Genomic DNA, 12524 nt, shown 5'->3' on the forward strand with positions numbered 1-12524 from the left:
AATCTGCATGTACAACTGCTGACACTGGGCCTGTCAATCAGGGTACGCTTTACATTTACACACACGCAAGGTCCAGCTTGTTCAAAAAATCAGCATCCCCTTGGTGAGAGAGGCTCCACTTTCAAGGGTAAAATACTGACTCAGGTTTTAATAGAATTGATTTAATTTATTTTTAATTTGTTAATAATTATACGACTGTCTTATCATGTGTGGGTGTGCAAATTAGTAGAGGGAAAGTAGCAACTGCGTGTGAAGCATGAATATTTTGGCAATACCATCTTAGCCTTGCTAGTGAGCCATCAGAATTGGTGCAGTCCTTTCATAGCCCCCTTCATACAGATGCCTGAGTAAACTGGTGCCTGTCCCAACCTCTGACACTTAAGTGTAAGGACACTATGGGAGAGGTACCAGCTGATCACCTAGCCCAGAGAAAAGACAGGTCCCTGAATTGCACCTTGCAGTGACTTGGCGGCCTACGGGGCACTGCTGTAATATGCTACAAGGCACCCCTTACGTTCACAGCATTTAACACCCACTATCAAGTTTCGATCTCATATGAGTGCACTGCAGAAATTCAGTCTATTCATATTCCTTGTGAATATCATTTCCTTTGCAAAGAAACCAACCCCAACCTGCTTGTGCTGTTCCTCAGTTTCTGCATATAGAAAGCGTCCTTTCAGTGGGAAACTGGAACAAGGAGTATGTATCCCAGTTTATTATATGCACCATACAGAAGCCCTGAGTCTGATCTCACACTAGTTCAGTCCAAGGCTAATAGCTCATTGGGCTAGTGTGGGTAAAGCACACCAGTTTTTAGCCAATGGTACACAAGGGAGTGATGTGACTATCATCACGTCTAGCTGCCTTTGCTTTCTCAGCCTGAATGACCAAATACCCCATTACAAGTGGTTCAGATAGGTGCAGTCTTTGGCTTGGGACTAGACTAGGGCTTGGACTTGTGCCTCCAGCGCTGTAGTGAGACACCTTAGCTGTCCTGCCACCACACCCCGCACTCTAGTTAATGATGGGAGCAGCTCCACAGGCAGCTGTGAAACTGCATTGGGGTCCAGCTGGTGTCAGTGAGTTGGGCCCGTGAGGGCTTAGGTGACATGTTGTATAGTCAGGACACCTCATTTTTATTCTTATCGAGTAAATGAGAGCTTTATTCTTCCCACATTACTCAACAATCCCCAAACTCCAGTTATTGTTCTGAAGAGATTTCCATCTGCTGCCTGACCCTGCCCGACCTCTCCTCTCTGAATCGACAGCTTGACAAGGACAAATGGTAGGTGTTTTGTAAGCGGCCGAAAAATGTTCACAAACCCAAACAAACAAAAATCAAGGGCTCATTAGATCTTCCTCCAGTATTAATCTCTCCTGGCAAAGATCTCCTGGTGCTTTCAATTTAGGTGGAATGTGCTGCTCTGGCACCCAGCAAGGAGGGGCTGGCTCTGCGTCACAAGCTGAACACGTGCCAGCATTGAACAGCAGTGAATTAGACCTGTGCTCATAAAACTTATGTATGTCGGGAAGTTTCATATGTCAACACTGAACCATAGAGAGAGCAACCTCTCTCACCTGCCCCCCACCCCAACTTTTGGCTTGCTCAGATACAGACCTTGGATCTGATCTCAGGCTGGGGTAAAATAAGAGTTATACTGAGGAAAAAGCTGGTGTAAGTGAGACAAGAACCAAGCCCTAACTCTCTAGACTGTTGCACGCTTAAAGTCCATTACTTCCAGGCTTTCACTTAAACTGTTCACATGGTAAAGGGTGGAGGGTTTCAGGCCAGTAGAAGTCAAGCCACTTAACAGGTCCAAAATCCCAATGGTGATTGAAGTAAAGGAATAAAAATTGTGCAAAAGGAAGCCTCAGTAACATACAATCTTGGGGGGGAACTGACATCTCAGCCTGGAGCCTGGCCTCTCTAAACCAGTGTGCATCAGGAGCAGCTTCTCTAAAAACAGGGGTGCTACATTAGGGTAAAACCAGCACCATCAAGCAGAACCAGGTACACAGGGTCTGCAGATGAAGTTAAACTGTGTCTGTACTAGAAGAGTTTGCCAGCAGACCTCTAGCAACATATGGTGTGGTCTACATTGGGCCCTTTCTTAGCATGGCTATGTCGACTGTCTAGCAAAACTTTTTCAGTGTAAACTAGGCCCTATTGAGACCAATGCACACCAGGCCCAACTTTCTAAGTGTAGACCAGCTCTAAAGAGGCCTGATTGCAAACCAGCTGCCAGCACTCTTTAATGATTTTAATTCTCATCTCACTTCTGACAAATCCAGAGTCACTTGGCTGAAGTCACTGAAGTGAAACTGGGGTGAATGAAACATCCAGTGATGATGACAGTTTTACTTGCTGCACCACTGCAGCTCTCCTGATGCTGAAAGGGGGTGGTCTATCTCAGCAGGAGGTGGGGAGGGGCTCTGCCAATCTGTACCTTGCCCAGCTGCAAGTCAGAAAGAGAACAGGCATCAATGAAGGCCTGGGCAATGACGGAGAGGCAGGCGTCGATATGGTCAGTCTTGTCGATGTCAAAGACAAACTGGGGGTTCTTCAGAATGTTGACCCAGAATCGCAGAGGTAGGCTGCAAAAGGAAGACATCAGAAACACGGGTCAAATGGGCTTCTCCAGGTCACTCCCTCACAACAACAGAATTAGAAAAAGCAATGATGGGGAAGCAACAGGGAAAGAAAATGAATAAAAAGTGTGTGTGTGGTGGGGGGGGGGGGATGATAACAAGACTTCTTATTTAATTGCAGTTTTAACTATGTGCTTTCCTCACCCTGCTGAGCTAGAAATGGAAGGCAGGTATTTTACAGCTAAAGGGAGGTTTCATTTTTAAGCTGAAGAATGAGGATCAGGCATGGTGTGGGCGTAAGCATCCTCCTGACCCAGGTACGACTGGTGCATAACATCATAAATGAATTTGCTTGTCTGTGCAGGGTCCAGGAGGGACTCCCACACATTTCCTTGACATGTGGTGATAATCCCTGTCCTGAATATATGCTGGTTCTTATGGTTGGGCATGGGACTGGAAGAGTTTGCGATCTTCAGGGGTTGGTCAAGTCTCTCTCTCTGTCCCTCTCTATTCTGTCTCCCAGGGTCTGGCCCAGATGGTAACTGCCATGTTGTCCCTTTTAATCACTTTCTCCCTTGTCTTCCTACCCTGGGTTTCTGGAAGTTTTATGTGGAATTTACGATAATTCTGACAAACGCCCTGAAAACACAACTTCCCATTAAATGGTTACAAAAGAAGCAGCAGCAATGGCAGCTTCCTTCCCATTGGTCCTTCCCTCACCCAGATGGACCAGTTCCAGCTCTGGAGAGCCTGGGCCTTTCTGCTGAGCTTGCTACTGCCAGTGTCTATAAGAGCAGAGATGGGTGCCCAGAGCAAGTTGTTGGGAGGCCACAAACTTGGCTCACATAGAGGCCAAGCATCTGATGGGAACAGCCATCCACTAACTGGACCCAGATTAGATGTGGTGGCTGAGAGTGAAAGGTTCTGCAGCTTATTAGCAAACATGTCTGTCCTGGCCCCTCAAAAAAATCTAATACTCAAACCTGCATGCACTTATACTAACTCAGAGGTAATTTGCATGCATTTCCATACTGCTGACTTTCCCAGGCAAAAGACATTTTTTAATTGCCACAAGTTGGGGGTGCTTATTCCCCCTGCAGCTACATCAGGGATAGCTGTTCTTTCCTTCGATGGTGGGCTGAGCCTCTCCTCCAAGTTCACGCACTCTATTCTCCTGAACCTCCTGATTTTTGTGTTTCTCCCCAGTTAAAATATCTGAGCTCCTTCCAGTTTATCCCCTGTTCTCTCTCTCTCTCCCCACCAGGCTCTGTGCTCCTTTTTATGATCTCCAACCCTCCCCTCAGCACTCTGGGCCTCAGCTACTTATCTGCTGGCTGTACCTGTGTTGCCAAATCTTGTGACTTTATAGTGAGTGTTATGATACCTAGAGTTCTTCACACTGCCAACTCTGGGAGTCACATCAGTACAGCTTTCGTGACACGCAGCTTTCTAGTCTTCTTGGTTGCAGAGGTAAGACCGAAAAGGTTCAGAAGCTAGAGGCAACACCTGTCTTACCCTTAGGTTTCCTCCTCATTTTGCTGTCTCTGCCCTAATGAGCACCCTGAGAGGCCCATGTTTGCTACCCAGGTCTCTGCCCCCTGCTTTGAATCTGCTTGTTCTGGGAGCTGGAAAAAAGGAAAGAACAGTCTCCTCTTCCAAACCTGTTAGTCTTCCAAATGTGCAAAGTATCAGGGTCCGTGATTCCCCTTTTCTCTGCTTGCTCTTCCAGGAAGTCGAAGAAATACTTGATGGCCACAGGTGGCTTGTCTTCTCGGATGCTGAGAATGGCTTTGAATAAGTCATCCAGAAATTTCTGCAGGGTGCCCTGTGGGACAAACACACACACACACAGTACTGAGCAGGGAAGGGGAAAGCAGTGACAACTGAAACCAAGTTACAACTCCCTGAAGACTGGTTTTATTCTTCACAAGTAGGAGGCCCTTAGCTGCCAGCTTAGTAAGTTCAGGGAGGAAGGAGTTGCAGAAGTGGAGAGGGAAAGGTTTGTTTGTGCATGGTGATATAATTAACTTTAGTTTGGATCTAATGTCTTTTGGCATTGAGGTTCCCTTTCTCTGCTGCTGGGATCTCACACATTTGTGATGGTTCGGCACAGTAAATAGAAGAGAATACTGGAAACTGCTGGCCATTCTTATGATCTGTGCTCCAGTTAAACATGCTGAGATTGAGGATGGGTGCCAAGCCCTGGATGTGAACAGCCTCAGAGCACAGGGAAGTCCAAATCTGAATCCAGATCAAACAAATTCTCCTCTTCCTCCTGAATCGAACACTCCCAAGCTTGGGGGCCAGATCTGAATGCTGGGTTTTGACTCTCCAAGGTGTCAGAGCCCCTTCCCGGAGTGCACAGTCAGGTGAGACTGCAGGAGGGTACGGCTTGTTTTCAGCAGGAAATTCTGTTGGTTGAAAGTGGTCAGAAAGTCAGAGAACCAGAAGGTTCCCATCTCTTCTACAGTGTGGGACACTTGAGAACCCATCTCTACTCAGGCCAGAAACTTGATCTTGCTTAAAATAACACCTCACTTATCAGGACAGATTACAAACAGCACTTCTGCTTCCCATTACTTGGAACTCACACAACCCCAGTTTCTCTTACCTTTGTAGAAAGCAACCGGGTCAGATAGATCTCTGGTAGGACTTTTTTTCTATGGCTCTGCCTATGAGACTTCTTATGTTCAGTCGATTCATCACTCGGAAGAACCTAGTTCAATGCAAAAAAATATACTTGTGATTCCTGCCTTTGGAGCATCTTGCACTGAGAGCTCTTACCAAATAAACTTATTTAAAGAAATGCTTGGCCTAAAATATTCATCACTATCATAGCTTTTAGCTGGGTGTATGGATTGTTAGCAGGGAAACAACTAAAGTGCAAAAAATATTTTCTGATTCCCATATGCCTCCTTGTTCCTTAGCCTCTGGCTTCTTTATTTTTCATTCCATCCAGGAAGAGCACACACCAACTGCAGAAACTTTCTTAGCCTGACGAAGAGTTTTTGAACCCGAAAGCTTGCTTAATAATTGTTTGTCAACTATTTAAGTTAGTCTAATAAAATATATCAGATTCACCCAAAGAACCTTGTCTGTCCTTGTTCCTTACAACTTTTAACAACACAAAGTGCCTTTACAGTGCTATGCAAATGTTAACTAAGCAATTCTCACCCCCTCTGAGGGGCAGGGAAATAGTATTACTGGTACTGTGATGTGCTCATGGAGAATTTCAGTGGCAGAGCTGGAGTCCAGAGTCAGGCATTTCTGGCTTCTAGCTTCATGCTCAGTCCACTGGACCATGCTGTTTTTCTGAACGCTCTGTTTCTCCAAGGCAGCTAGCATAGGCCACTGGCAATCACTGCTCTTTGCTGTCATCTCAGCAGCCTTGTAAGATGCATACTGTCAATTCCTTTCTCCATGTAGGGGCTCAACCATGCCTTTGGACCCTCTGAGGGGCAGTGGCAAGTGAACATGGAAGGAAGGGAGCCATCAGCCATTATCACACACACTGCTCCAGCCCCATAGTGCTGGCATCACCAAGAAAGAAGATTTTCTCCTCTTCTGTCATATAAGCTAAAATAACAAGAGGCCAAGAGCTGAAATGGAGGGCACCAGTGACATATTCATAACACTGAATATCATTCCTCCCTCCTGTTGGTTTTACACCATCAACTTCAGTGCAATTACTTCTAATTGACATCAGTCTAAGGCTTTGAATCAAGGCTATGTGAACCTGCCTACCCCCACTTTGGGCCAGATTGTCAGTGGGTAGAAATTGCTGTGGCTCCATTGCAGGGAAGGAGGCTACGCTTATTGAGGCCAGCTGAAAACTAGGCCCTTTGTCTCTTGCTAAAATAAATCACAATCAAGCGAGAGAATGGTCAGGCTGGACCTCTTTGTGCCAGGGACTGAGTACTTTGCAGGGATCAAGTTTATATTTTTGCAGTGAATTCAATTTTCTGAAGCATAACCACTGCCTCCCCATATCTGTGCATTGGCAGCCATTGTAAAGGTGAAATATGTAGAAATATGTATGAGATGATGATCAAGATTAAGATAAAACCTCAGCTCTCCCTCTCTCTGCCAAAAGTAACGTGTGTTCAATTATTATCTCAATACCCAAACAATGCAGTAACCACAAAGGTCTCAGCCACCTCCCCCCTGGGCAGGCCTGATCCCAAGCCAGCATGCTGGCAGGTTGACAAATGCATCTGCTCGAGCGTCCTGTACATATGGAAAACATTCCTACCCTTGCCTGTGACAATAAACTACACAGCATTTCTGCTCTTTGATTATATGTTCATCCACTGCTGCAAGGGAGGTTCATTCCATAACTGTGCACTAAAAGTTCCACTTAGCCACAGCCTCCTCCCCTCCCACCACACTCCCCTCATTAAGCAATTATTTTTACAGCCGCAAGAAAGGGCTTGGTGAAACGTTGTTCTTGGGATTTGTGACTGCCTTCTCCCTTCTTTATTTGTACCTTGTCAGTCAGGCAGTTTCCTGGTGAGAGGGTCTTGAATCCAAGCAGACACTCCCCACAGAGGACATGCAGGAGGGAGGGAGGGATGGCAGAAGTGACCTCTAAGAAAAACACCTTGGGCCACACACAGTGGGAGAGCCATTAGCCCTGACCATGCTGGGAATGGGATACTTACCAAGTGGAAGTATTTCTCGGTATCCAAATCCTTCACTGCAAAGAAAAGAAAGAGACTCAATGTTTTAGTTTGCTAGAGCATTCGCCACTGAAAAGCCCAGGGGCTTGTGAGGAGAAAAGCAGATGCTGTGCTTAGTGCTTTGGGACCACGGGAGGGTGGCTAATCCTGACAATACTGCGAGGGAATTGTGTCCATTTTACAGACGGGGAGCTGAGGCGAGTGACATGCCCGAAGACCGTGTAAGTCACAATCAGATCCCAGGAGTTTCTGGCATCCAGGCCAGAGCTCAGCTCACTCAAATAGACCTCATTATGCTTGTCTTTGGCTGTACTTCAGCATTAATCGTTGCCGGACTGCACCTCATTACAAACTGACTCAGATTTCAGAGACGGCCTCTTATCACCTCATCTTGGAAAGGGAACTGATTTCTCTGTGTTGCCTAGTTCAGGCTGCCAAAGGCTGTTGTAACTGTTTGTTTGCAGGCAAGGGCTGCTGCTTTCAGAAGCTTCATAGTTTCGTAGTTGGTCGGGTAGGAAGGGACCCGAGCAGATCATCAAGTCCAACCCCCTGCCATGGCAGGAAAGAGCACAGGGGTCAAATGACCCCGGCAAGGTGTCTATCTAGCCTCCTTTTGAAGATCCCCAAGGTAGAAGCCAGCACCACTTCCCTTGGAAGTTGGTTCCAGACCCTAGCTGCCCTGACTGTGAAGTAGCGCCTCCTGATGTCTAGCCTGAGCTAATGGTCAGTAGCTACAAGGAGAGACCCACCAAGACACACATCCTGCCAGGGTTCGTTTGCTCTGTAGGTTCTACCTCCTTTAGCCTCCGAGTATGTCCTTCAAGGAGGGGCCTGCAGCGACCTCTCTCCCTGAGCCAGACCCCCTGCTTCAGCCACTCTCAGCCCCAGCTCACAGGAGAAGGCTAGGGCTTGGACTCTTCTGTGTCCTTCCCACTCTAGCCCATACAGTCTGCCTCCCTGCCCCAAGCTTTGCAGTGACCTTCTTGCAGCTTAAAAGTGCTCTGCAGAGGCAAATGACACTGGGCCTGTGTCCTTCTTCATCTCTGAGTGTGAAGAAGACCTAAACGATGGTGGAGGGGTGCTTTAATTGTTTCTTCATGTCAACTTCTTGTCTACCCTGGCTTTAGTGACAAAGAGTTGGAGGTTCACAGGTGTTTGAACCTGGCTAAATGAGAAAGGAAGGGATCTGTAATCAGGTGGTTTCAGACTCCTTTTCAGTGTTGTTTTCACTGTCATGTGTTTAGTGACAACCTCGCTAGCAAACACCTGGGAGAAAAGCATTCTCTGTGAAAGATTCAAATAGTTTCACACTGAAGTTTGGGGGAATCACAACCCTGTTCCCTCAAGCATTCTACAGTACAGAGGAGAGGAAACTTGATGATTCAGATATTTCTAAAGTAAAAGCTCCTAAGACTAACCCTCCTTGCTCCTCCACCCACACTGTTCAACAATAAACACCTTGCAGGCGTCCTCTACACCTCTGGGAGAAGCAAAAGCGGGTCACAAGAACCAATGGGTTTTATTTTTGCAAGCAACTTGCAAAATCCTTCAAAAGCTGGAACCAGAAGTTTGGAAGCATCCTGCTTGTCAGGATGTCAAAGGGATTCACACATGGCTCAACCACTGAAATGTCCATCTGCCCATTGGAAACCACTCATCTGGCTAACAGCTCCTCTGCCCCAAGCCTCATGTGAAATACCAGCAGAGACCTGGAACCAGGACAGTTTCTTGACTCAAGGGCAGCCATGCAAGTATGAGGTAAGACATGTGGGCCTAGTCAGCAGCACTGACAGCAATGACCTTATGCCACCCAGCCTGGTAACCAAATGACTGGATTCAGGGCAGCTTCCAGACCTGGGGCTCCTCTACACAGCCCTGCCAAAATCCTGCCGTGGCACTTCTCCCAGAGACTTGGATTCCCCTGGTTTTTTCAGTCTCTTGGCTGCTGTTCAGAGAAAGCCATGGGTTGCCACCAACAGAGCTCTGAGTGTCCCTGCTCTGTCCTTCTGTCTCTCTGGCTGTCACTCCTGCCCGAGGCTGCTGCGCAGTCTGTATGTGCATAGCAAGATTTTATCACAGGAGGTCCTACAGCTTCAGTGTCCTGTGGCCAGTTCATGTCACCCAGGGCGCTCTGCCTCTCGGGAACAAGGAACCCAATGGGAAGGAGGGGGTGTATGAGAGCTGATTGTCTGTTGTTTCCACAGGGCTGAGTGCCTCTTTGCTGATGGTCTAATCAGGCTAATCATAGGCCCCAGTGGGCGAACGGTGCCAGCTGGAAGAACACGGAGGCCCTCGTGGGGCTGGGCGGGTTCCCGAGGATGGAGGCAGTGATCTGTTCCTTTGTCACAGGCTGGCTCAGAAGTGGGTGCTGTGCCAGGCACAGCTGAGAGCACAAATTGAATCCTGAGGCCAAATGCAGGGGGGCCCTTCCCCAGTCTTAATTGTACTGAGTTTTGCCTCCGGCCTTGGCTGCCAATGAGGGTCACAAGGCATGAGTCTGCCACATGGTGCAGCCCTGAGCAAGAGAAACAGGCAGCTGAAACTGAAGGCAGCCAGGCATTGCTAGAATGTGTGCCCTGTCTCCCAGGCTGATGGTGCTTGGCCTGTGTGTTAGCCGCCCGTCCAGGCAGACAGGAGGGCAGGTCAGGCTGATTGTCACCGCTGCCTGAACGGCTGTGAAAAAACGTTCAGAGGATGCCACCACAGGGGCGATGATACTCACAGGACCACAGACAGCACAGAAAGGGTTAACCCCACACTGTGCAGCCAGAGGTGAGAGAGGTCCAGACAGGCACAGCTCCTGAACCCCAACAGGAATCCCACTTCCCACCTCTAAAAACAAACGTCTTGACATCACAGCCAGGGAAAGTGCGAGGAAAGCTGCTTACCTCTGCTTAGCATGGAGTCCTTCTTATCTGATAAACTCATTGCCAGGGAGGCACCTTCAGGGATCTGCAAAGGAAAGGATCGGCCCAGATGAGGCAGAGGCCATTAAACAAGGGTCAGGCTCGTAGGTGAGAGACGGCTCTGTGGGGCGGATGTGTGTGTATATGGGAGGGGCAGCATCCTCCTAATGATGCAGTCACGTCTGGGCTGCTGCAGTCGAAGTGACAATACTAGCTCACGGGAGCAAGAACCCTGACCTTAGGAACTAATAACAGAGGGTGAGAAGCACCATTCATTTCCTCTGACCTCCCAAGAGGATGGAGGGCAGACTGGAATCAAGTTGTGCCATCGAGATCTGAATGCTGTCATCAAGATTAGAACTGTATTTTGTGCCAGGGCCTCTGATAAGGGACCACTGTCCATTTTACATCAAGAACAGTCCAGGCATTAAGACCTGGGCTCCCCATTCAGTTCCCTGCTCTACCACAAGCTGCCTCCGTGACCATGGGCACATCACTTAAGTTTACTGAGCTACTCCCAAGGATAGCAGCTTTTTCCTGCCTCAGACTGCTATTGTGAGGATAAAGGCATTACAGATGGTCATAGGCTCAGGCACAGGAGCCAGACAGGTCCCTAAGATAGATACATGCCCAGGAGGTAGCAAAAAAATGCAACTGAAAAGAAGATGGCATCACACCTCTTAGAAGCCATTTGTTTACTTCGTGCCTTACTCCAAAGGGAAAATGAAGCTAATGTCAGACTGTGAAGTGTTTAGAGCAGGGACCCCAGCACAACAGAAGCCTCATCTGGGACTGGGATGCCCCCACACTCTTGTCACACAAACAACAGCACGAATACAACCGGTTGGTTTCATTCCTGGTTTTCCACCCACACGTACGTTGTGATGGGAAGCATGTTCCCAGCACAACGGGGGAATGTGGAACTGAACAAGCAAATAAACCCTTCTGGTTTTGTTTAATTCTGAATGTTGGAAACGGTCAGGAAAGCACTCCTATCCTGAGTGGAGAAACCTCGCTTGTCTGACGGAAACTTTTCAGCACGCCCACAGCCTCACCCAGCCCAGCCCTCAGGACCCTCATGGGCAACTCTGCCCGCAATTTCTGCAGGAATGGGGATCAGAAGCGGTGTGATGTTTATCAGTGTGGATGGTGGCCACTGGGAATAGAAGCCTTTTCTGTTGTCAGTCATAACTTGTTTTGCAGGAAGAGCGTTTAATTAGCTCCAATGTGTTGCAATATTAACGAGTTTCTCGCCAGGGCAGATGTCTGTTCCCCGGAAGCTCTCATGGAACTATGGCAACTTTCCTGCTTGTTTCTGCTAATCCTCCTTGGAAGGGGAGTCGCAGCTCCTCCCGGAGGACAGAGGCGCTCCAAGGAAGGGAAGTTCCCTGAGCGCTTGCTGGTTTACCTTGTAATGTGCCAGCGTGTTGAGTTTCTTCCTGCCATCCTCTACCACGGACGTGTCATCCAGGTCCCGCAGGATGTAGCTGTCAGTGCTCGAGGCAAACCATTCTAAATGCAGAGACAGGACAGCATGAGAAGCCAGCCGGAGGGGAGCACAGGCAGCTGGGACTGGGGGATGCAAACTGCTTCTAATATGGAGATGCCACACTCACTGCAGAGCACTCAGGCTTCAGGCTCAAACTTCAGGTCTCAGGAGGGCTTTGCTCTGCCATGCAGCTGCAAGGCAGATGCTGCTCAAAAGCCTGAGGCAGGAAGTAACCAGGGAAGTGCCAAGGGCAACTTCCCAGCTGGGGTCCAAAATGGTGTGTGGGGCTGAGCCCACATTAGGTGGTATAGTGTTCAGGAGGGGCAGAGGGCTTCACATGAGGAGACATAGCAAGTGCACACCCCTGAGGCCTCATCCTGCATGAATCCCAGCACTGCAGCCTGACCCCCGTGTCCACACTCAAGGTGGGGTACCACAGAGTGGGCAGGGAGTGGGGATGACTGCATGTGGGCTTCATTGTACTAGGCTTCAAATGCTAGTGCACGTCCGCCATTTGGGGAGAAGCAGAGCCTAGCAGAGGAGCTGGAGATGCACCAGCACCACCTCGGCTCAGCTGCCCACCTGTTGACCACACAAGCGCTGAGCACCCAGCATCTGGCCAGGATGGAGCGCACCCCTTGTGGCTACCTGTGACACTGGCTTCCAATGGCCTTGTCATTCCCCCTCCTCCAGGCACTTGCTCAGTGGCCACAGTCACCTTTCCAAGTCATTTGGAATAGGGCCCAAGGTAAGGCCAGCTGCTGAGCAACTCACAGAGCACAGCTGTTTCTCAGCTTTCCCTTTCTGCCCTGGGTATGGTTAAGGTGCAGATAACTCTTGACTCTCGGGAACAAGAGAAGG

The 12524-nt window shown here is 48.7% G+C and overlaps 1 protein-coding gene across 1 annotated transcript in view; it reads right to left on the reverse strand.

Moving 5' to 3' along the window:
* The window catches only part of PLXND1 (plexin D1), a 120079-nt gene that overhangs the window by 4941 nt on the left and 102614 nt on the right, over positions 1 to 12524 (reverse strand). Inside the window, exons 28-33 of the mRNA XM_014605516.3 lie at positions 11583 to 11686; positions 10157 to 10220; positions 7251 to 7285; positions 5201 to 5305; positions 4251 to 4414; positions 2448 to 2595 (exon numbers count right to left, since the gene is read on the reverse strand). Coding sequence (XP_014461002.2) covers positions 2448 to 2595; positions 4251 to 4414; positions 5201 to 5305; positions 7251 to 7285; positions 10157 to 10220; positions 11583 to 11686 — 620 coding nt within the window. The remainder of the gene's footprint in view (positions 1 to 2447; positions 2596 to 4250; positions 4415 to 5200; positions 5306 to 7250; positions 7286 to 10156; positions 10221 to 11582; positions 11687 to 12524) is intronic.

The sequence above is a fragment of the Alligator mississippiensis genome, chromosome 12 (genome assembly GCF_030867095.1).
Source record: "Alligator mississippiensis isolate rAllMis1 chromosome 12, rAllMis1, whole genome shotgun sequence".
NCBI classification, from domain to species: domain Eukaryota; kingdom Metazoa; phylum Chordata; order Crocodylia; family Alligatoridae; genus Alligator; species Alligator mississippiensis.